This window comes from Prinia subflava, chromosome 1, assembly GCF_021018805.1.
Source record: "Prinia subflava isolate CZ2003 ecotype Zambia chromosome 1, Cam_Psub_1.2, whole genome shotgun sequence".
In the NCBI taxonomy this organism is placed as follows: Eukaryota; Metazoa; Chordata; class Aves; order Passeriformes; family Cisticolidae; genus Prinia; species Prinia subflava.
The window spans coordinates 153,231,236-153,252,959 of record NC_086247.1 but is presented as its reverse complement, the minus strand read 5'-3'; the positions used below and the strand labels follow the sequence as shown (position 1 = coordinate 153,252,959).

The 21,724-nt window shown below is 55.0% G+C and overlaps 1 protein-coding gene and 1 long non-coding RNA gene across 4 annotated transcripts in view; one reads left to right on the top strand and one right to left on the bottom strand.

Moving 5' to 3' along the window:
- The window catches only part of DHX30 (DExH-box helicase 30), a 32,240-nt gene that overhangs the window by 3,386 nt on the left and 7,130 nt on the right, over positions 1-21,724 (top strand). Inside the window, exons 1-9 of one of the 3 annotated variants that reach the window (XM_063418037.1) lie at positions 4,288-4,471; positions 10,333-10,463; positions 12,571-12,681; positions 14,575-14,930; positions 15,613-15,739; positions 18,000-18,149; positions 18,639-18,791; positions 19,532-20,353; positions 21,456-21,534. In XM_063418037.1, coding sequence (XP_063274107.1) covers positions 4,309-4,471; positions 10,333-10,463; positions 12,571-12,681; positions 14,575-14,930; positions 15,613-15,739; positions 18,000-18,149; positions 18,639-18,791; positions 19,532-20,353; positions 21,456-21,534 — 2,092 coding nt within the window. In that variant the 5' untranslated portion in view covers positions 4,288-4,308. Of the gene's footprint in view, positions 1-4,287; positions 4,472-4,522; positions 4,663-10,332; positions 10,464-12,570; positions 12,682-14,574; positions 14,931-15,612; positions 15,740-17,999; positions 18,150-18,638; positions 18,792-19,531; positions 20,354-21,455; positions 21,535-21,724 lie in introns of those variants that run through there. The other 2 variants (XM_063418043.1, XM_063418051.1) reach the window with 2 other exon arrangements.
- LOC134561232 (uncharacterized) lies at positions 3-3,466 on the bottom strand. Its single transcript, XR_010082875.1, has 3 exons — positions 1,742-3,466; positions 932-996; positions 3-835 (listed from the first exon to the last, which is right to left on the bottom strand). It is a non-coding gene; the product is annotated as an uncharacterized LOC134561232 (long non-coding RNA).

The following is a 21,724-nucleotide window of genomic DNA, read 5'->3' as shown; positions in this document are numbered from 1 at the left end:
GACCTGACACGGCCTTCAGTTCCCCTGGGGGTTTTCCTGGGCGCAGAGGTGGAGGCTGAGGTGGCTGAGGAGTTCCTTTGTGTGAGGAGGGAGCTCACTGTGTCCTGGCTGGTGCAGCACAGAGGGAGTGTGGCAGGAAAGCTGGTACAGGACAGGAGTTCAGGGAAGCAGGGAAGGGGCAGGGGAGGAGCCCTGCAGTGTTACCCAGAGACACTGGACACTTGTGTGCTGTTCAGCTTCAAGTACAGGTTTTTTCCCTTTTAATTTTGTCCTCCTAAATATTCCTGTATCCCACAGCACCAACTCCACGAGCTCTTTGTCCTTGGGATTTGATCCTTTATACCTGTCACTGTCACCATGGCTCTTTTCCCCGTCAGTGCTTTGCCAGCCTTCCTTTCAATCACATTTTGTCCTCAGAAACCCCTCCAGTCACTGGTTTCTGTTTTAACTTCTGCATCTTTCCTGAGCTCTGTTTCTTGGTCTTGAAGAAAGCAGATAGAATGGAATGAACTATCCCAGCTCTGGCTGAAGCAGTGCCCCCATCCTCCCTCCCAGGGAATTCATCCTTCCCTTGGCACTCAGGAAACCCAACAGTGCCCCTGCCACTGCTGCCACTGCCCTGCTCCGGGGTGCTGGATTTAAACTGAAACTCCCGGGATTCCTCCCAGCCCAGGGCAGGAATTGTGCATGAGTCCCTTCAGCTTGAGCAGAGCCCCTCTCCTCCATCACATCCCGTGAGTGGGGCTGGAGTCTGGGTGGAGAGATGGAACTTTCCTGCTCAGGGCTGGTGGTTTGTCATGGCCAGGCTGGGTCTGGGACTCGGGATGCTCCAGCCCTGGGGATACAGGAATTTATTAATGAAACTTGGCTCCCTAAGGAGCTGCTGCCTCTGCACAGGCTTGGCTGGAGGGGCTGGTCCAGCCCAGCTCACCCCAGGAGCTGCCAAAGCTGGGAGATGGCTCTGGAGATCCTGCCTGTGCTGGTTAACGCTGCTCCCTGCAAAATAAAGATACTTGGAACCGGCGACTTCGGGAATTTTGTAATAAATTGAGTCTTCACTGCTGTTTCTGTGCCCACAAGATAATTTTTTATATCATTTTTGGTGACAAACCACCAGCCCGCCTCACCCCTGACTGTCCCTGCACACTGGGACTGCGTGTCAGCCTCCTCCCCCAGCTTTTCCAGCCCCTGCCTGTGTGTTTCCAAGGTTTTCCCAGCTTTTCCAGCCCCCTGCCTGTGTGTTTCCAAGGTTTTCCCAGCTTTTCCAGCCCCCTGCCTGTGTGTTTCCAAGGTTTTCCCAGCTTTTCCAGCCCCCTGCCTGTGTTTCCAAGGCTTTCCCAGCTTTTCCAGCCCCCTGCCTGTGTGTTTCCAAGGATTTCCCAGCTTTTCCAGCCCCCTGGCCGTGTGTTTCCAAGGCTTTTCCAGCCCCCTGCCTCTGTGTTTCCAAGGCTTTTCCAGCTTTTCCAGCCCCCTGCCTGTGTGTTTCCAAGGATTTCCCAGCTTTTCCAGCCCCCTGCCTGTGTGTTTCCAAGGTTTTCCCAGCTTTTCCAGCCCCTTGCCTCTGTGTTTCCAGGCTTTCCCAGCTTTTCCAGCCCCCTGCCTGTGTGTTTCCAAGGCTTTCCCAGCTTTTCCAGCCCCTTGCCTCTGTGTTTCCAGGCTTTCCCAGCTTTTCCAGCCCCCTGCCCCTGTGTTTCCAAGGCTTTTCCAGCCCCCTGCCCCTGTGTTTCCAAGGCTTTCCCACCTTTGTTGGCTCTCCAGCCACGGTTCCCCTCTCCCTGGGGCTCCTGTTGCCTCCGGGGTTCCTTGCTGGATGTCCAGGACTCGGAACAGCTCCGTGGCCGTGGTGGGGATTTGGGTTCCTCCTCTGCTGGATGTTCATTGCCCGAGCAGGATCTGGGGAGATGCTGAAAAGCAGCAACCCCATCACATCGGGCATTTCTCAGTGGCTTTGCCTTCCCAGCAGGATGTGGGGATGTTGCCGTGCTCTTTCCAGCCTCCCTTTCCTTCCAGTCCTCCTTGAAGCTTTTGTTTCCAAACCACCTCAGTTTATTCCTAAATAAATAGTAAAAATTACAGTAAAACAAAAGTAATAGTTTGTGCAACATGCTGCCACAAGATTAACACAGGATTAATTAACAGGATTAATTCCCTTCAATGGAATGAGTTGTTTTCCTTTTTAGTGGTCTGGGTGATCTTTGGACGATTTTTGAATGAACAATCAGTTTTGAATGTTTTCTCCCATTTTAGTGGACCAATCTCTTAAAATTTGTAATCTAAGTGCCAGAATAACTTCATGTCTTTGAAAAAAAATGGAGTTTTTTTTGTCACCTGATTCTGATTCATGATCTGGGTTTGTGTTTCCATTTGTGGTGTTTAAGTAAAAGAACCTACAAAGACAAATCAGCAGCTAATTGAGAGGTTCTAAAAAGTGAATAAGGGAGAAGGCAGACTTGGTGTTATAAGACTTTTTTTTGAGTGTTCAACTCTTCCAAAGTTGGGGGGTTTGGGGTTTTGCTTATTTTTTGTTTTGGTTTTTCATTCTGTTTTTGTTTGTTTCAGTTTGGGTTTTGTTTGGGGTTTTTTTGTTTGGTTGTTTTTTATTTCTAAAGGGTTTTATTTGACAACTTTATTTTTCTTGAACCTCTTCTCATGGAGCCCAGGCTTTGTGAAACTGAACTGTGCCATTGTATCAGTCAATATTTTTTATTTTATTGAAGATTTCTCTTTCTGATTTAAAAACAAACAAAAACCACTTAAAAACTTTTTAAAACTCCTTTTGCATCACGATGCTTAACCAGCCATTCATGTTAATTTTCACTTTACACACAAAATACTCAGTAGTAAAGTCTTTGACATAAAAATGAGACCCTGGTTTGAAGAAACGCAAACCTTAATGGTAGTCCCAGTGCAGCCAGGGCTAGTACAGATTAATTGCTTAGAAAAAAAATCAAATTTAAATAAAAGAAATAATCCTGTAGGGAATTTCAACCAGCTGTACAGCCTTAAGAATTCTATACCTGGATATGAAATAATTCATGTAGAACTGAGTAACAGGAGGACTCGGAGCTGAGGGAAGTGGGGAAGCACTGACTTATTTTATGAAGATTCTAAGATCTTTATCACAGATTCTCATTTTAGATTTTATAGATTTAAGATTTGATAAGGATTCAAAAATTTTAAGATCTTTAAAAGACTTAAAGCTTATAAAGACTTCAAGATTTTTAGTGTTTATCTCAAAATTAGCAAGTAATGCACTGCAGGAGGAGTTGGCTTTTAGGAATATGCACTTGAGCTTGAGGGTGGGACAATGGCTCGATGCTCCCGGTCTGAATCCCCGGTGCTCCCCGGTGCTCCCCGGCCTCAATCCCCGGTGCTCCCACAGCCTCAATCCCCGGTGCTCCCGTGCCTCAATCCCCGGTGCTCCCACAGCCTCAATCCCCGGTGCTCCCGTGCCTCAATCCCCGGTGCTCCCCGGCCTCAATCCCCGGTGCTCCCCGGCCTCAATCCCCGGTGCTCCCGTGCCTCAATCCCCGGTGCTCCCGTGCCTCAATCCCCGGTGCTCCCACAGCCTCAATCCCCGGTGCTCCCGTGCCTCAATCCCCGGTGCTCCCCGGCCTCAATCCCCGGTGCTCCCCGGCCTCAATCCCCGGTGCTCCCGTGCCTCAATCCCCGGTGCTCCCGTGCCTCAATCCCCGGTGCTCCCGTGCCTCAATCCCCGGTGCTCCCACAGCCTCAATCCCCGGTGCTCCCACAGCCTCAATCCCCGGTGCTCCCGTGCCTCAATCCCCGGGGCTCCCACAGCCTCAATCCCCGGGGCTCCCACAGCCTCAATCCCCGGTGCTCCCCGGTGCTCCCACAGCCTCAATCCCCGGTGCTCCCGTGCCTCAATCCCCGGTGTTCCCGGGCCTGAATCCCCGGTGCTCCCCGGCCTCAATCCCCGGTGCTCCCGTGCCTCAATCCCCGGTGCTCCCGTGCCTCAATCCCCGGTGCTCCCACAGCCTCAATCCCCGGTGCTCCCCGGCCTCAATCCCCGGTGCTCCCACAGCTCCGGAGCCCCGGGAATGCTGCGGCCTCGGGGCTCCGGGCACGGCCGGGACAGCAGCTCTTTCTCCCCTTCCTCCTTTCCCGTCACCGTTTTTCCCTCCCCGTCCCGTTTCCCTCTCCCCTGCCCTGTCCTTTCCCGCTTTTCCCGCTCCGTCCCTCGCCATTCCCCGTGGGATTCCCCGGCTCTCCCGGGCCGCTCCCGGTCCTCCCGCCCGCCAGGGGGCGCCGCCGCGCGCGGCCCCTGCGGGCGCGGGGCAGCCCAAGATGGCGGCGCTGGGGCTGCTGCTGCAGGCGGCGGCGCCGCTGCGCCTCTGCCGCGGCCCCCGCGGGCCCTGCGCGGGCCCCCGCGGGCTCTGCTCGGCCTCCCGCCCGCCCGCCGAGCCCCGCCGGGACGAGGAGGACGAGGAGGAGCCCGAGGCGGCGCAGGGTGAGCAGCGGAGCCGGCCGGCGCTCGGGGCCCCGCGCGGCTCTCGCGCAGCGGAAGGGAGGGGCGAGCCCGGGCCCGCGGCGGGGCGGGGGAGCCGCCACATCCCTCCCTCCCTCCATCCCTCCCTTCTTCCCGCGGCTCCGCCGGGACCGGGATGCGCGGCCAGGGCGAGGAGCCGCCGAGCTGCGCAGGTAGCGGGGGCGCCGGGGGGAGCGCGGAGCTGCTCTGCGGCCGCCCCGCAGCCCTTTGTTGGCCGGAGTTGGGTTTCCCCGGTGATTCCCCTCAAGGTCGCCGAGCCGGGCCTGGGCGAAACTCCTGCGGCTGACGCGGGAGGAGAATCCCCCCGGAGATGAGCGGGGCCCGGGCCGGGCCGGCGGCGCTCGGGCCGTTAGGGCCGTTCCCCGGCCCTCGGTGCGGGCCCCGCCGCGGCCCCGGAGCGCCCGGGGACGGCTCCGGCCACCGCCTGCGGGATCGGGGATGGCAGCGGAGCGTGGGCCCCGGGGGAACGGGGAATGCCGCCGGAATTGTCACTGCTGCAAAAGAACGTTTAAAACTCGGCTTTGGTGTCGTGTTTTGAATCGCTTTTTGTTGGGTTGTGGAGCGTGGAGAGCACTGGGAGCTTAGAGAGATGCGAGGGGTTTTGTGCCAGAGGTTGTGACTTGAACCATCTTCCCTTTGGAAATCGCTGTTTTGGTTTCAGTTTTCTCCCGTGAGCTGCATTTTGGAAATTTAGGGTATTATTATATTGGAACTTTTTGTCTCGGCCCTCATGCCGGTGCTCTTATCCCACCCTCCAGCACTATTAAAGTTATTATTTTCTGAGTAGTTTCTGTATTCTCTGGGTCTTGGTTCCATTTGCCTTTCAGAAGCTGCTGAGTTTTATCTTAGAGCTCAGAGTGGGATGGTCTCATAATTGTTACATTCAAGCTGTTCAACAGAGCAAATTAACTCCCTGCTAAAGCTGAACCACCCCAAATTATTGTTTAATGAGCTGCTTCAGGTGTTGCCTGAGAAAAGGAATAAACCAGGATTTTTTTTTCTTTCCTCTTTTGTACTTCATTCCTCATCACTTTTTTTTCTAGTGTGTTTTCAGGCAGTCCCTGAGTACTTTTATTTCCCGTCTTCAGTTCACCCATTCTCCCAATTTGTGTGGTGGATTGACCATGGAAGGCTCTTGGGATGGGAGTGTGGTGATACTGGAATTGTTTGCAGTAGTGGATTTGTTTTGGATGAACAAATAAATGCCCTCAGGGTCTCGTGAACCAGCCCTACCTGTGCAGCTGCTCCTTGAACACGTGGAGATCATAAATGTCATTTGAAAACTCTCTTTCTGAGGTCAGTTCTGAGCCCTCAGCTTGTGATGTCTCGTTAGCTGTCCTCCTTGGGCTGCTTCTTTATTAGCCTTGGATGCAAATATGGAAAAATCCCGTCAGACCCAGGCCAGCTCCAGAAAGTCACTGCTAGATCCCCGTTGTTATCTGAGGCTTCAGTGTTCTGGCTCAGACACTGGGGTTAGGGGAGCTCGGTCTCCTCCCCCTCGCTCCCGAGGCTGACATGCCCCTGCCCTTGGGTTTGCTCCAAGAACACTCCTCAATCATTATTAAATTCATCCTGTAGAACCACAGCAGGAGCTGGGCTGGAGCTCTGGGTCCCTTCGTGGATCAGGGCAGGTTCCTGACCAGCCCCTGGCTCCTGGGGGAGCTCAGCTCCTTCTCCTCGGCTGCTCCCACTGCTCTAGAGAAGCCTCCTTAGAGTCACTGGGTTTTACACTCTCGTTCAGCCAGGAGCTGCACGTGGGTTTTATTCTGCGTGGTCAGGATTCCTGGGGATGGTTTAAAAGCCCCCCAAACTCCCCAAAAGCCGTGCTTGGTGTGCTCCCAGCTAAGCTGCCAGGTGGAACCTGCTGTCTCCCTCCATCTCTGCAGTGGAACATGTCTGGGCTAATTCCTTGTGAAATGGATATTGTGGAGCCACAGGGCTTTTTTTCTTCCTTGGGATTTTTGATGTCTTGCAAACACTTTTGGATTTATTACTTGACTTTATCATGTTTTGAGGAATTCTGGCTTTGATAGTTTGTCCTTGGTACTCATTTGTTGCTTTTCCAGGGAGCAGAATTGGAGAGAGGAGAGAAATGGATGGATCTCCTGTGTCCTTCTTGAACAAGACTCTGGGCTGTTTTGTTTGTGCTCTGGTACCTGAGTGTTTTCACTGCTCAGATTTGTTGGGGTTTGGAGGAGGCTGGGCCACTCCAGCTGGGTGGTTTGTTGGTTTTGGGGTCTGATTTTTGTGGTTTTCAGTGTAGCTTGGAATTATCCTGGACTTTCACAATCAAATTAAGCTAAAGCACTCGCTGGCTTTGAGGAACTTTAATTAGTTAATTGGCTTCTTTGATAGCCCCACCCTGACTTGTGTGCTGTCCAAGACAGGCGTTTAATATGCCTTCCTGATGTGAGAGCTGTGGTTTGGGTATCATGTGTGGCTCAGTTTGGGGAGTTTGTACTCCTTGTGCTGCCACTGACACAATTCCCACCCAAACTTCCACCCTTAGCTGTGGCCGACCTGAGACCCTCCTTGGAGGAAGGTGCTGAGAAATCCCATTTGGCAGGGAAGGGAACGTTCTGCAGAGGCAGTTCTGCAGTTTGGGGTTGTTTCTGTGAAGCTCCAAGGGAGGGATGGCTTCCTGCAGGATAAGATCCTTTCAGCTCTGGAATTGGGGCAGGAGTGGGCTGAAGGTGATCCAGCAGCCCTTGGCAGGGTCAGGATGTGCTGCTGAATGTGGCATTGTCTGGGCTGAAAACACTGCACCTTGTCGGGTATTCCGAGCCTGAGCTTCACCAGAACGGGCTGTGTTAGTCCGAGATCCTATTTTCCCCTCCAGAGCAGATTAAATATTTAGTCTTCACCGAGGAGCCACCTCAGAATGTGAGAAACTGCTTCTGTCATTGGAAATTGCACTTGGGAGGGCATTAGGAAATGTACTTCTTGCTCCTCTTATCACAGAATTTCCCAGGTTATTGTTTGTGAAAAGAGGAAACAACTGGAAGCCAAATAACCAGGCTGGTGCTGGAGATTTGCTTTTTGCTTTTCTTTTTAATTTAGTGAATTGAATGGCACATTTGGGAGTTGTGTTACTGCTCCTCCCTCCGTTAGTCCCACCAGTGTGGAATGGAATAGAACTGCAGAGTGCCAAAATCTTGGACACTTTTCCAGTTTTCCTGAGCAGGCCAAAGTCTGAATATAGAGGAACTTGCTTGAGTAGATAGAAATAGCACATTTGCTGTATAATTACAGAAAATTGGCTCATAGTTTTTTGTAAGGCTGAGACCATTTTCCTTCTCCCTTGGCCAATGTGTAGAAGGTAATTTATGGACAAATCATGTTCAATAAATCAAAGTAATTCCTGCATTTCCCCTGGAGTTATCCAAGGCTACTGAAAGCATTCTCAAGATCCAGGTGGTTCTTGTGTGGTTTGCAAGAAGCAGTTTGAAAACTGAGTGCCACCAGTGACTGTCCTGTGCTGAGCTGTGGCCCAGGCTGCTGGGCTTTGCTGGAGAGGGTGATGGCACCAGCAGTGGCTTTTTGTCCTCCTTAGCCAAATGTCCAAGGCTGGCAGTGCCAGGCCTGCAGTGGCACAGCAGAGCTCTGCTTGCTCTGAATCCCCCATGGTTTCCCAGCTGCTCACTTCCAGCTGGGCCCTCCTGGGACACCACTGTAATGAGCAGCTTCTCAGAGAGCATCTCTTCCACAGGCTGTGGGACAGAGCCTCTCCTAAATTCTGCTTGCCTTGAACATCTCAGGAAGTGCTCAAGGCCAGGTTGGATGGGCTTGGAGCAAGCTGGGATAGTGGAAGGTGCCCCTGCCTATTTGTTAAATAAATGAATGAAGATCTTCAAGGGTCTTTCCAACCCAGACTATTCTGGGATTATCTGCAGTTCCTGTGTTTCTTCATGGTAACTCCAGAATCAGTTTCAGCAGAAGGTGGTGGCACATCTTGGTGATGCTCGAGTGAGTGACTCCCCGTTTCTCCTTGGGTTTGGTGGCTCCGTTGGAAATTCCGGTTTCTGGTGGTACCAGTGATCTCTGTGCTGGCTTCTGATTCATTGCTGGAACTTACCCTGAACTCCTGCATGGATTTAGAAGCCCTCTGAAAGGGAATTCTCCCCCCAGGGTGGTGTGCAGGGAGGGTACCCAGGACTGCCCAGGAGTGTGTGTGGGATGAGGCTGGACGTGGGATGGGCTGTGCCTGCTGCTCCCTATTCCCCTGTGCTGCTTTTGGTTCCTGCAGGACTGTGCTGGCTGATTTACTTGTGAGCCCAGCAGAAACCTGCGTGTTTCCTTTTCCTGCCTTGGCTTTCTGTGGGATCAGGGCTGCAGATTGTCTCCCTGCCCATGAGCCTCAGTGGGAGTGTTGGAGCCTGGGAGAAGGGGCAGCTGCCCCTCTCCACAGCTGGAACTGTGCGAGCTGCCTGTTTGTGAGGTGTAGGAACATCTGGAGTTGTTATCACATTGATCTGATCTCTGCACTGCTGCTGGAGAAGAAGGCTCTCCCAGCAGTGATGCAGGTGAGAGGAGCTGGAGCAGCTCCTGCACTGCCCAGACTGCTGGAGTTGGTCAGGGATGAGGCTGGGATAGGAGAGGGGTGTGACATGGCTCTGTCTGGGGCCGTGGGATTTATTATTATTTTTTAAATCAGTGATTTGATCTGGTCATGAACATCCCCTCCCTGTGGGGGTAGAGACCAGTCCCACCTGCCCTCTGTCCTGCTGCCTCTGGGCTGCTGTGTCTCTTCACTGTTGGCAGACTTCGTTCCAGGGTTTTTCTGGGCAATCCAGTGCTAAACCACATTCCCAGGCTCTAATCCAGCCTTCTCAGTCGTTTCAGGAAGAAGTCCTTGGGCATTTTTTCATGTTCCTACTGCTGCCTGGCTCTGATGTGTACCTTGTGAGAGCCTGGATTTAACCCATGTCTGGGGATGGGTGCTGCAAACACCCAAATTGTTCAGAGTTGTCACTGCTCAGTTGGGTTTTGATATTGAGGAGTGACAGAGCTGGGGGGGAAATGGCTCCGTGCTGTGCCAGTGGCTGGACACGAGCCCAGGGGTGCCCAGGTGGGCAAGAGGCCGATGGCCCCTGGGCTGTGCCAGCCCCCGTGTGGGCACAGCGCAGGGCAGGGACTGTCCCCTGTGCTGGCCCTGCTGAGGGACCCCCTGGAACCCTGGGGACAGCTCTGGGCCCCTCCCAGCAGCAGAGCCCTGGAGGGGCTGGAGCATGTGCAGGGAAGGGGCTGGAGCCCCAGGAGGGGCTGAGGGAGCTGGGAAGGGGCTGGAGAATTCCTGAGGGAGCTGGGAAAGGGGCTGGGCCTGGAGAAAAGGAGGCTCAGGGGGACCTTGTGGCTCTGCACAGCTCCTGGCAGGAGGGGACAGCCGGGGGGGTCGGGCTGTGCTCCAGGGACAGGGACAGGAGCAGAGGGAACGGCCTCAGGCTGGGCCAGGGCAGGCTCAGGGGGGACAGCAGCAGGAATTTCCCCATGGAAAGGGAGCTCAGGCCTTGGAAGTGCCCAGGGAGGTTTGCAGTGCCCATCCCTGGAGATGTCCAGGAACACCTGGAGGTGGCACTGAGTGCTCTGGGGTGGGGACAAGGTGGGGATCAGGCACAGGGTGGGTTCAGTGATCCTGGAGGTCTCTCCAGCCCCGGGGATCCAGGACCTTGCTGATGCCTGCAGGTGCTGCAGGTGAACCCTGGACCCTCTGCCTGCTCCCCTCCCCTCCGAGCCCCGGCTCTGGAGCCACTGCTGGAGCAGCCTCTGGACAGGACTGCACAGCAATTGGGAGACATTTAGCTCCTCTTCGTTTTTTTTTCCAGATTCCAGAGACCTACTAAAGGAATTTCCACAGCCTAAAAACTTGCTCAACAGCGTGATTGGCCGAGCCCTGGGCATTTCCCATGCAAGGGACAAGCTGGTGTACATCCACACGAACGGGCCAAGGAAAAAGGTAACTCCCTGCTGCTGGGAGGGTGGCACCCAGAGAGTGGGAGGGGAGCCGTGCAACTGCTAATCCTGGAAGTAAATTCTTAGAGAAAATCATAGAAGAGTTCCACTTAAAAATTGTGTGGTAATCTTTCAAACAAGAAATATTCTCACTTCTTCCTATTTTTCCTGATCCTCATGTGCTTTAAAGGTGTGTAAATGCAGGTGCTGTTCCTCTTTTTGTGTGGATAATTTTAAGTGACTTGCTGTATCTGGCCTTTCTCAGCAGAAAGACACAGAGTCTGTGCTTAAAGGTGTCTTACTACCTTAGGAAATTAAGATTTAAAAGCTGTGTCTTAGCCCTTAGGAACCCAGATTTGACTGTAGATTCCAGTAGAACAAATTCCAAAGCCTAAAATGTCCAATTGTGACCAGAAAACAGGAGTTTCTTCACAATGGAGGGAGGCTTCTAATAGTACTTAAGAGCAGCATGAAATACAGCCTCTTTGTTTGTGAAATGAAGCGGAAGAATTCCAAGCAAACAGTTTTCCAGGTAGTTGGAGCTGTCACTGGGATGCCCCAGGCCTAAATCCGGGTCTGGGCTATGAACTGAGCTGGAATTCTTCCCTAATGGTGCTCCATGGTCAAGGCTTTGCCCCCTCCTGTCACACCAGCTCTCATTCCAGAGCTGAAAGCCCTTTCCATCTGAAGTTTAACTGTAACCTACATTCCAGGAAAAGACTCCGTTCTGATGCATTAACATTTTCCAATAACATTCTGTCTGAAACTTCCCAGACAGTTTTTATTGCCACATCCTTTTTAAGCATCCCTGGATTTTCGGGGATACATTAGTAATGGTACTTTAGAGTTCTTCATTATTTGTGTTTGTTTTTCTTGCTCCTTCTCAGGCAGTAGTGCAGTTTCCCAATGTAAAATTTGGAATACCATAGCCAGTGCCTCATCCCTAAAATGTGGAATACCCCAGGCAGTGCCTCATCACTTCAGTTTGCGTAATTGGTTCCTGTTCTTGCCAGCACTTAAATAGATTAATGTGGAGAGTAACTTCAGATTAAAACAAAAAACTAAACCAGGAAAACAGTAAAGGAGATAAAGGAGCTCTGAGACAAATGAGGCTCACAAAGATAAAACAACCCAGCAAATGTGGACAGGAGGACAGGTGAGAGCCTGGAGAGCTCTTGTTGGACGTGAGCAGGGGGTTTGTGAGCACTTGGTGTTCCTGAGACCCCTTTTTCCCCAGCAGGTCTGTGCTTTCCAGGCAGAGCCCTGAGGCAAGATCCATGGCAATTCCCAGCCAGGAGCCAGGTTCAGGGCAGGAAGGCAGCCAGGAGGTGCTGGAGGGTCAGGAGCTCCAGCCTGGGGCTTGGGGCTTTCCCAGAGGATCCGCTGCTGCCTTTCATCTGTGCTGCAGAGCAGGAGAGAACTCCCATGGCATTTCCCTCTTGGAGCCCTGTGGCATCTGCAGGGCCGGGAGCCGAGCGAGCTCTTGATCTGGAGCCCTTTGAAGTGACAGAGTTCAGCTCTCAGCACTCTTTGCAGGTTTTTAGTGCTCCCTTTGGGGGCTGTGGTGGGGCTGTGGTGCTGCCAGTGCTTGTGCTGGGCTGGGGCTGGGTGCCGGAGTGCCCGGTGGGTGCCGGAGTGCCCGGTGGGTGCCGGAGTGCCCGGTGGGCGCCGCAGTGCCCGGTGGGTGCCGCGGTGCCCGGTGGGTGCCGGGGTGCCCGGCAGCTGAGGCAGTCCCGTGCTGCTCCCATTGCAGTGGGGAGGCACTTGGGGAGATGTCCCTGCTGTTGGAGAGGGCATCTGCTCCATGGCACGCTCTGGCTGCTGCAGTGTGCAGCCCTGGGGTGGAGTTGTTCCTGTAGTGACCTCCTGGCACGCTGTGACACCCCAGCCCGTGCTGGACCCCAGCCCTGCAGCTCCTGTGGGGCTGGGGCACCTCTGTGCCCTGCTCAGCCTTTCCCTTCAGCTCCTCTGAAGGGACCAAGACAGCGCTGGGTTCAGTTCTCTTCTGTATTTATCCTCTTTGCCTGGAGTGCAGAGACGGTTGCAGTGGGGGTGCTCTGGTGGAGGGGAGAGCTTGCCCTGCTCACCCTGTGGCTCTCCTTGCCTTTCAGAAAGTCACTCTCCATATAAAGTGGCCAAAAAATGTGGAAGTGGAGGGCTATGGGACCAAGAAGATCGATGCGGAGCGGCAGGCGGCGGCTGCAGCGTGCCAGCTCTTCAAGGTGAGCTCTGCTGCTGCTCAGCCTGGCCAGGCTCACCCTGCAGGGTGCAGCCAGCCTGGCCTGGTGATGGCAGCTCCTTCTCTTTCCCTGTGCACTCTTAGTTGGCCCCTCTGTTAGTCAGGGCTAGAGGGTGAAGTCTTGAGCCTGAAATCATTTGAGTTTAAAATCCCACTTGCTTCAGGTAGCCCTGGTCTTTGTTCCTTTTGCCCTGGCCTTAATCAGCTCCTTAGGCTCAGCATCTACAGCGAGTAGAGTTTCCCTGAGGTGGTTTGCTGGTCACTACCTCCCACTTCTGCCAGTGCAGCTGGCTGTGTTTGCAGTTGCAGGACCTCCAGAGCCTCCTGTTTTCTCTTCATCAAAGCCAGTGTGGCAATTACACGTTGTAATTTACTATTACTCTACAGTTACGCTTTGTTTGGCACTTCTTTATGGCTGGAAATGGGTGTGTGCAGCCGGTATCAAACAGACACAGTAGAACTATAAAGGTCACTCTTGAAGGTGTTTTACAGCTGAGAAAAAGGTGCAGTTTTATCTCCAGCTCTGTCCCTGGCTGTTCTGTTTACCTTGAGCAAGTGAGACTGTTTTTGGAGTTTCTTGTTGATCTGTGCAGTGGGAACAGGGATATCTCTGTGCTCAGGAGAAGGTGCTGTGGATGCTCTGGCTTGTAGATCAGAATGCTGGGTGAGGAAATAGCCAGCCTTTAGAAATTCAGGAGGGCAGAGTGCAAGCTCAGCTTCTTCAGCTGCTTAAGCTGATCCTCTAATCTGTGATCAGCAAAACTGGTTTCACTCACTGACTTCTTTCCACCTCAGTCAGTCAGCATTCACATCCTGCTTTTATCCTCTCTAGTCCACTTCCCTGCTTTCTTTGAGACCCTGGAACTTTTCAAAGGAAGAAAAATAGCCTACTAATACATTTTCCCTGAATTTTGGAAAGGGCTGAAGTGTACTTTAGAACTTAAACCAAAACCCAACCCCTTGAGACCACAGATTGAACATGCAAAGCTTTCTTTGCCAGCTAAACTGGAACCTGGCAGAAGAGCCTTGTGATGGGAGGCCTTGTGTGATCACAGCTGTAGAAAGAGCTGCAGGTGCTGCCTTAAAAAGCCATCAGTTCAAGAAAATTAATGGTGTCTAATTAGTGCAGAAAGTGAGTAGAGAGGCTTTGATAGAGCAGCAAGCCAGGTGAACTTTGGTGTCTTAGGCACTCTCACAGCACTAAATAATACAGCTTTTTCTAATACAGGGCCATTAAGGGCATTAAATGGCCTAAAGCTGTAACTTTTGATTGATTAAAATTAAAGCTAGAACTTACTGCAGCAGTCTGGTAATTTCAAAATGGTGTGTGCTGCACTCTGGATGTGTCTGGAGCTTCCTGCAAGGTTCAGTCCTAAATGGTGATGTAGGAGAGTTTTTGATTACTGCAGGCTTGCTTCAGAACCTGACGGGTTGGGGACATTTTCCTGCTGCTTCTACAAATGACTGTTGGTGGGAAATGGAAGGAGATGAACCATTCCCTGAATTCTCACCCTGTATTATCCCAGATTATGCTAGTCCAGACCAGCCTTCCCAAAAAGATGCATTTCCTGCTCCGAGGTTGGTTTCAAAACTTGAGGGTGCTAAATATGGCCAAGAGTTTGTAAAACCCCCATAAATCCTGGCCCACCCATTGTAAGGAGCTTTGTGGGGCTGAGAGCCGTACCCCGGGAAGGGAGGGCAGGGCCACATTCCCGCTGGGACAGAGCAGCGGCGGGGAAAGCTCCGAGCTCCTCGCAGTGCCTCTCCTGGCTGTCTGTGGGGAAGGAGGGGCCGCTCCCGCCCCTGCCCAGCAGGGTGTGGTTCCCAGAGCTGCCCCGGGTGTGGTTCCCAGAGCTGCCCCGTGGTGTCCCCGCAGGGCTGGGGCCTGCTGGGCCCCCGGAACGAGCTCTTCGACGCGGCCAAGTACCGCCTGCTGGCCGACCAGCTGGGCTGCCCCGACGAGCGCTGGTGCTCCGAGGGCAAGTGGCGCTCCAAGTCCGGCCCCTCGCTCGCCGACCTGTCCACGTGCTGGCGCCGCATGGAGCCCGACGATGCCATCCAGCCCATGGAGCAGGGCAGGGTGCCCAAAGCCATGAGGAGGGAGGAGCTGGAGGAAGGGGAGCTGGAGGAGGGCGAGCTGGAGGAGGGCGAGCTGGAGGAGGAGGCGATCGATGTCTCGGATTACCTGCCCATGGCACACCAGGACGCCCGGACCCCGGGCAGAGATGCCAGGTGGGTCTGCTGGGGATGCTGAGCCAGGCCAGAGAGAAGGGAGGGTTCTGCTATAGCTGGGGGGGCTGGAGTTGGACCAAAGGAATGGTGGAGCAGCCTGGTCTCGTTCCTGGCTGCCATCCAGGGAATGCACAGACTTCTTCCCTGCAGCTCTGCCCTCTGGAGAGACTGCTGCCAGTCTTGTTACCTGCCTGATTCTTCTGTGCCTAAAGACATTTCCAGCTCCAGAAGTGGTGCACCAGGTTTTGACCACCCTGGTTTTGAAGGCAATGTTAAATCTGCTCCCTTCCATCCCCATAGCTGCCTGCTAGACTTTATGAGCACAAATCGTGGATTTTTAATAGGCAGCAGGAGCAAGATCTGTAAGAGATGTAGGTGATGGTGGTTCTTTCTGTGATGTGGTTTTTAAATTCAGAATTATTTATTAATTAATCTGTTTTGATGTGTTGATGCCATCTGGTTTGTAGCCTTGGTGTAAAGGTTTGATCACTCTGTAGCAGGTGGATTTGCTGGGCTGGGTGGGTGTGACTGACAGATTTTAGTGGCAAGGGACAGCTGGACTCTGTCCATGACCAGAATTGCTGTAACTGAGCCATTTCAGAGCTCAGCAGCACTCCTGGAGCGAGGCATGTCTGAGCACAAGAGGGCATTTGTACATCCAACTCTCCTCGTGTCCCTGCAGCCGAGGAGGGAGCTCCATTGAGATGACAGACGACAACACCGCCATCCGTGCCCTGACGCAGTTCCCGCTTCCCAAAAACCTCCTGGCACAAGTGATTCAGATTGCAACCTCTTCCTCCACAGTCAAGGTAAGGTGCTGTCTGCCCCCCAGGGAGGAAGCGCAGAGGCTCCAAATGGGATCACTTGGCATGCTTTCTTTGGGCAGCAGAGCTGGGGAGAGCAGGGAACTTAAAACTAGGCCTAGAGAAATCAGTGTGAACAGCAAAGAATAAACTTCCTGATGAGAACTGAAGGAATGTCTAATAGAGCCATGAGGAATGTTGCTCCTGAGGCCAGGGCAGAGGAGGAGCTGCTATCTGAATGAAGGAGCTATTTTCCAAGGTTTCCTTTCCCCAGATGTCTGCCTGGCACACAAGTTTGTGTTGCTGGGAGCGATGTGTAACTCCTGTGCTGATAGAATCTTTCCTCAACTTGATTCTTGCCCGTATCCGGTGATCCTCCTTCCTGGGATGTGTCACCCACCTCCCAGAGCTCGTGTGCTCAGCAGAAAGGAGCTCAGTTCCACCCTGAGGCTCTTGGGGTGTTCCCCACAGTTGTCTGCTCTCACTTTGGCTTTGACAGTGCCTGGTGAGCTGGGGGGTGGAGTTCAGTGCAGTAACCTTCTTCTAGTGCCCCATTTAAAAAAATCCAACAAAATCCAACAAATCTAACAGAAAAACCTAGAGTGAAAGGACCAGAGGGGCCACACGAGGAGTGGCTGAGGTCACTGGGTTGGTTCAGCTGGAGCAGAGCAGACTGAGGGCAGAGCTCAGCAGGGGCTGCAGCTCCTCCTGAGGGCCAGCTCCAATTTCTGCTCCCTGTGTCAGAGACAGGACCCAGGGAACAGCTGGAGCTGTGCCATGGGAGGGTCTGGCTGGAGATGCTGGGCTCCCCAGGGAATGGGGGCAGCACTGCCAGGCACAGGGTGGGGCTGTGGGGGTGTGTGCAGGGCCAGGGAGGGGCTGGGCGGTCTCTCCAGGCCCAGGGTGGGGCTGTGGGGGTGTGTGCAGGGCCGGGGAGGGGCTGGGCGGTCTCTCCAGGCACAGGGTGGGGTTGTTGGGTGTGTGCAGGGCCAGGGAGGGGCTGGGCGGTCTCTCCAGGCCCAGGGTGGGGCTGTGGGGGTGTGTGCAGGGCCAGGGAGGGGCTGGGCAGTCTCTCCAGGCACAGGGTGAGGTTGTGGGGGTGTGTGCAGGGCCAGGGAGGGGCTGGGCGGTCTCTCCAGGCACAGGGTGGGGTTGTGGGGGTGTGTGCAGGGCCAGGGAGGGGCTGGGCGGTCTCTCCAGGCCCAGGGTGGGGCTGTGGGGGTGTGTGCAGGGCCAGGGAGGGGCTGGGCGGTCTCTCCAGGCACAGGGTGGGGCTGTGGGGGTGTGTGCAGGGCCGGGGAGGGGCTGGGCAGTCTCTCCAGGCACAGGGTGGGGTTGTTGGGTGTGTGCAGGGCTGGGGAGGGGCTGGGCAGTCTCTCCAGGCCCAAGATGAGGTTGTTGGGTGTGTGGAGGGGCTGGGCAGTCTCTCCAGGCCCAAGGTGAGGTTGTTGGGTGTGTGCAGGGCCAGGGAGGGGCTGGGCGGTCTCTCCAGGCACAGGGTGGGGTTGTTGGGTGTGTGGAGGGGCTGGGCGGTCTCTCCAGGCACAGGGTGGGGTTGTTGGGTGTGTGGAGGGGCTGGGCGGTCTCTCCAGGCACAGGGTGGGGTTGTTGGGTGTGTGCAGGGCCGGGGAGGGGCTGGGCGGTCTCTCCAGGCACAGGGTGGGGCTGTGGGGGTGTGTGCAGGGCCGGGAAGGGGCTGGGCAGTCTCTCCAGGCCCAAGATGAGGTTGTTGGGTGTGTGGAGGGGCTGGGCAGTCTCTCCAGGCCCAAGGTGAGGTTGTTGGGTGTGTGGAGGGGCTGGGCGGTCTCTCCAGGCACAGGGTGGGGTTGTTGGGTGTGTGCAGGGCCGGGGAGGGGCTGGGCAGTCTCTCCAGGCCCAAGATGAGGTTGTTGGGTGTGTGGAGGGGCTGGGCAGTCTCTCCAGGCCCAGGGTGGGGCTGTGGGGGTGTGTGCAGGGCCAGGGAGGGGCTGGGCAGTCTCTCCAGGCCCAGGGTGGGGCTGTGGGGGTGTGTGCAGGGCCGGGGAGGGGCTGGGCGGTCTCTCCAGGCCCAGGGTGGGGTTGTGGGGGTGTGTGCAGGGCCGGGGAGGGGCTGGGCAGTCTCTCCAGGCACAGGGTGGGGTTGTTGGGTGTGTGCAGGGCCAGGGAGGGGCTGGGCGGTCTCTCCAGGCCCAGGGTGGGGTTGTGGGTGTGTGCAGGGCCCGGGAGGGGCTGGGCAGTCTCTCCAGGCCCAGGCTGTCCCACGGAGCACAGTGCTGCTGTTCTGCAGGAGTACATGCAGTTCCGCACGGTGGGCACCAAGACCAAGATCTGCAAGCTGACGCTGCGCTGGCCCTGCCCCATGACCTTCGCTGCCAAGGGCCGGCGCAAGGTGGAGGCCGAGAACAAGGCAGCAGCCCTGGCCTGTCAGAAGCTGAAGGTGAGTGCTCCTGCAGCCCGTGGGGATGTGCCTGTGGATGCAGGCTCCTTGTGCCCCACTCACTGGCTGTGAGCCTCACACGGGATGCTGGCAACTTCCTGATCTTTATATTGTGTAACGGGCTAATGCTTGATTAGCTAATGCTTAATGAACATGTATTTCCAAACCTTGGGATTCACAGCATGCCAGAACCACAGCAAGGGACTCAACAAGAGGGCTTTGCAGTCATGGCTGCTGTTTCTCTGATGGGCCTGTTTGAGAACTTGCAAGTGTAGTGTCAGGGCAGGTGGTTGGTTCTGGTGTGTCTGGTTCTCCAGAGCTGGAGTGGGATCATGTCTGGTTTCTTGCTGTGGCAAGAGAAGCAGGAATTGATGGATTTGGGATGGCAGGGAATTGGCCTATCCAAACATGGGATCCGAGTGCTCTGTATCCCAGCCCGTGGTGTGAGCAGCCTCAGAGCTGCCGGTGTTGTTTGCCTGTTCCCTGCAGAGCCTTGGCCTGGTGGACAAGAACAACAACCCCCTGAGCCATGCCATGTACAACATGACCTCCCTGCGGGAGCTGGGCGAGAACCAGAGGAAGCCCTGCCACATCAAAGTCCCTGAGGCCACCCTGCGCAAGATTGAGAACTACCTGAACCACGTAAGGCTCAGCCCCGGAGCATCCCCCGTGCCTGATCCCATTGCACTGCAGGAATCAGATGTGTTTGAAAGCTTCCTGTCAAAATGCTGAGGGAGTTCATGGTTGGATTGTTGCCACAAAACCTGATCAGTCTCTGCTGCCCTTTGGGGCGGGGAGACCCTTTCTGGGCAGTGGCCTTCCCTTTTGAAAGATTCTGGGATTCTTAAGGTTGAATCCAAAAGTTGTGATTGATTAAAAGTTCAGCGACTTAATTCTGTGAACATCTGGGCCAATGCTTTGATTTGTGTTCTAGATGATTCCTGACCTGTTGCTCCTTGTAGTTCTTCCTGTGGGATGTGGGACTTCTCCTTTTTCTTTTGCCAAGACAGAATATTTCTGGCTTAGCCAAAAGCTCGTGTTCTGCATAAGTGTCTGTGTGTTGGTGTAACTTGATCATTTCCAAAAGTTGCCTTTGAGGGGCTGTTGTGTTGGAGAGCTGAAGTTACTGACCTGTGCCTGTGGGTTCAGGCAGCAGCCCTAACACCCCTCCTGAAATAGGGAATGCAGCAAGGAACACACAGGGGCCTGCCCAAATCAGTCCTCACTTTAGATAACCTCAGCTCAGAACATGACTAAGATGTGAGGAGACCTTGGCAGAGCCTTGGCCCAGCCAGACTGGCCGAGTCTGTTCCAGGCACTTGTTTCTTTCTGTCCTTCTCAGGACTGGTACTAACCTTGCTGTCCTTCTTCCCCCTCTCCAGTACCCCGTGGACATCAGGGAGTCCCGGCCCCGGATTGCTGATGACATGATGAACCTGACCAAGGAATCCGGTGCCATCAGCGATGCCATCACGGGGAAGACCTACATCCCCATGCTGGAGGCAGAGGAGGTGCGCCTCAGCCAGAACCTGCTGGCCCTCTGGAAAAGGAGAGGAGCCTCGTGGCAGGAGAGCCACCCGCTGCCAGTGGACCCTCACAAGGACACCATCCTGTCAGCCATCGAGCAGAACCCCGTGGTGGTGATAGCAGGGGACACGGGCTGCGGGAAGACCACGCGCATCCCGCAGCTGCTGCTGGAGCACTACATCCTGGAGGGGCGCGGCGCGCGCTGCAACGTGGTCATCACGCAGCCGCGCCGCATCAGCGCCATCTCGGTGGCGCAGCGCGTGGCGCAGGAGCTGGGGCCCAACATGAGGAAGAACGTGGGCTACCAGGTGCGGCTGGAGAGCAAGCCCCCTGCCCGCGGAGGGGCCCTGCTCTTCTGCACCGTGGGCATCCTGCTCAGGAAGCTGCAGGGCAACCCCAGCCTGGAGGGCGTCAGCCACGTGGTGGTGGACGAGGTGCACGAGCGGGACGTGAACACGGATTTCCTGCTCATCCTGCTCAAAGGCATCCAGAAGCTGAACCCCGACCTGCGCCTGGTGCTCATGAGCGCCACGGGGGACAACCAGCGCTTCTCCCACTACTTTGGGGACTGCCCCGTGGTCAAGGTGCCGGGCTTCATGTACCCGGTGAAGGAATACTACCTGGAGGAGATCCTGGCCAAGCTGGGCCGCCACCGGCACCGGCACTACGAGATCAAGGTGGGTGTGCAGCGAGGGGGGAGCCTGTGCCCCTTGGGTGGGGCACTGCCTTCTGGCCCATCAGCAGGGGGAGAGTTGGGGCCTGGGGCTGCTCCTGCTTCCCTGTGGTTGTTGGACACCGTTGGCTTAGCTTTAACTCCATGCCAATCCTCCTGATGTGGTCAGCCTAGTAGAACCCCAAAGTGATGTGATTAAATTATGCATAAAAATGACTTTGCATTGGGGTCAAGTTGCTTTTGTCTCCCGTTAATGGGGAGTTTGATGTTTGAGTAGGCTGAGGGCTCATCACTGTATGTACACAGACACAGAGCTGAATGTTTGCACACCCTGGGCAGGCCTGGCCCAGGACTGGGATGGTTGTGGCTTTCAGCACTGTTACCTCGGTGCTCACCGTCCTGCATGACTGAGTTCCCTGATTGCTGCTTTCTGCAACTGCTCTGACCCTCTGGAAAATGCCCTCCAGATGTGTGCTGTGCTCTGGGTAATGCTGCACCAGTGGTGGCTCATGCAGTCACACAGTCAGAAGCTGGCTGGCATCTGCAGACACATTCTGGTCCAACCAGCTGGTCTGGAGTCTGCCAGCCCATTTTTCCAGCCTGGAGAGATCCCTCCCTGTGGCTGAGCAAGTGTCTGGAGGAGACAGCCACTTCTCCCAGTCCTGGATAATCAGCAAACTTGTTTGGGGTATCCCATTGCCTCCAGGGCGTTATTCCTGTTTCTGTTGTGGCAGGGATTTTATCTGAGCTTTAATGATCCATTCCAAATTCCTGAGAGCTGCAGAAGCTGCTGCTCGGAGCATGATGGATTTGAACTCGCAGGTGCATGTGGCAGTTTTGTCCACAAAAACCCCGTGGGGATTCTGTTAGTTGTGAGGTGCTGTTGAGCAGAGGTGCAGAGGTCTGGCCCATGGGAAGGGACTGTGCATTCTCCCTGCACAGCAGTAAAACCTTCAGTGTTGTGCCCAGAGCAGGCTCTGGCCCCGTCCTGGGCAGGCAGTCCGAGGCAGGCGTTTGCTGCCTGCAGAAGGTGCTTTGGGGTGCCCTGTGCTGTGCTGATTCCCCCTGACCCCCTGTCCTGTCCTGTCCTGTTCTGTTCTGCCCAGCAATCCGACGACGAGTGCGTCCTTGACCTGGACCTGATCACCGACCTCGTGCTGCAGATCGATGCCCACGGAGAGCCAGGTGGGTCCTGCCTGGCCGAGCTCTGCCTCTGCTGGGGGCAGAGAAAGGGCCCCCTCCAGAGCCTGTGCAGGGACCCCACGGTGCTGAGCCTCTCGTGCAAGGGCTCCTTGAGTTCCTGCACATACAGGTGGTCTCGAGCCACGTGGCAGAGCAAATTCTGAGTCTTTTGCTAAGACAGGGTTGGACTCCT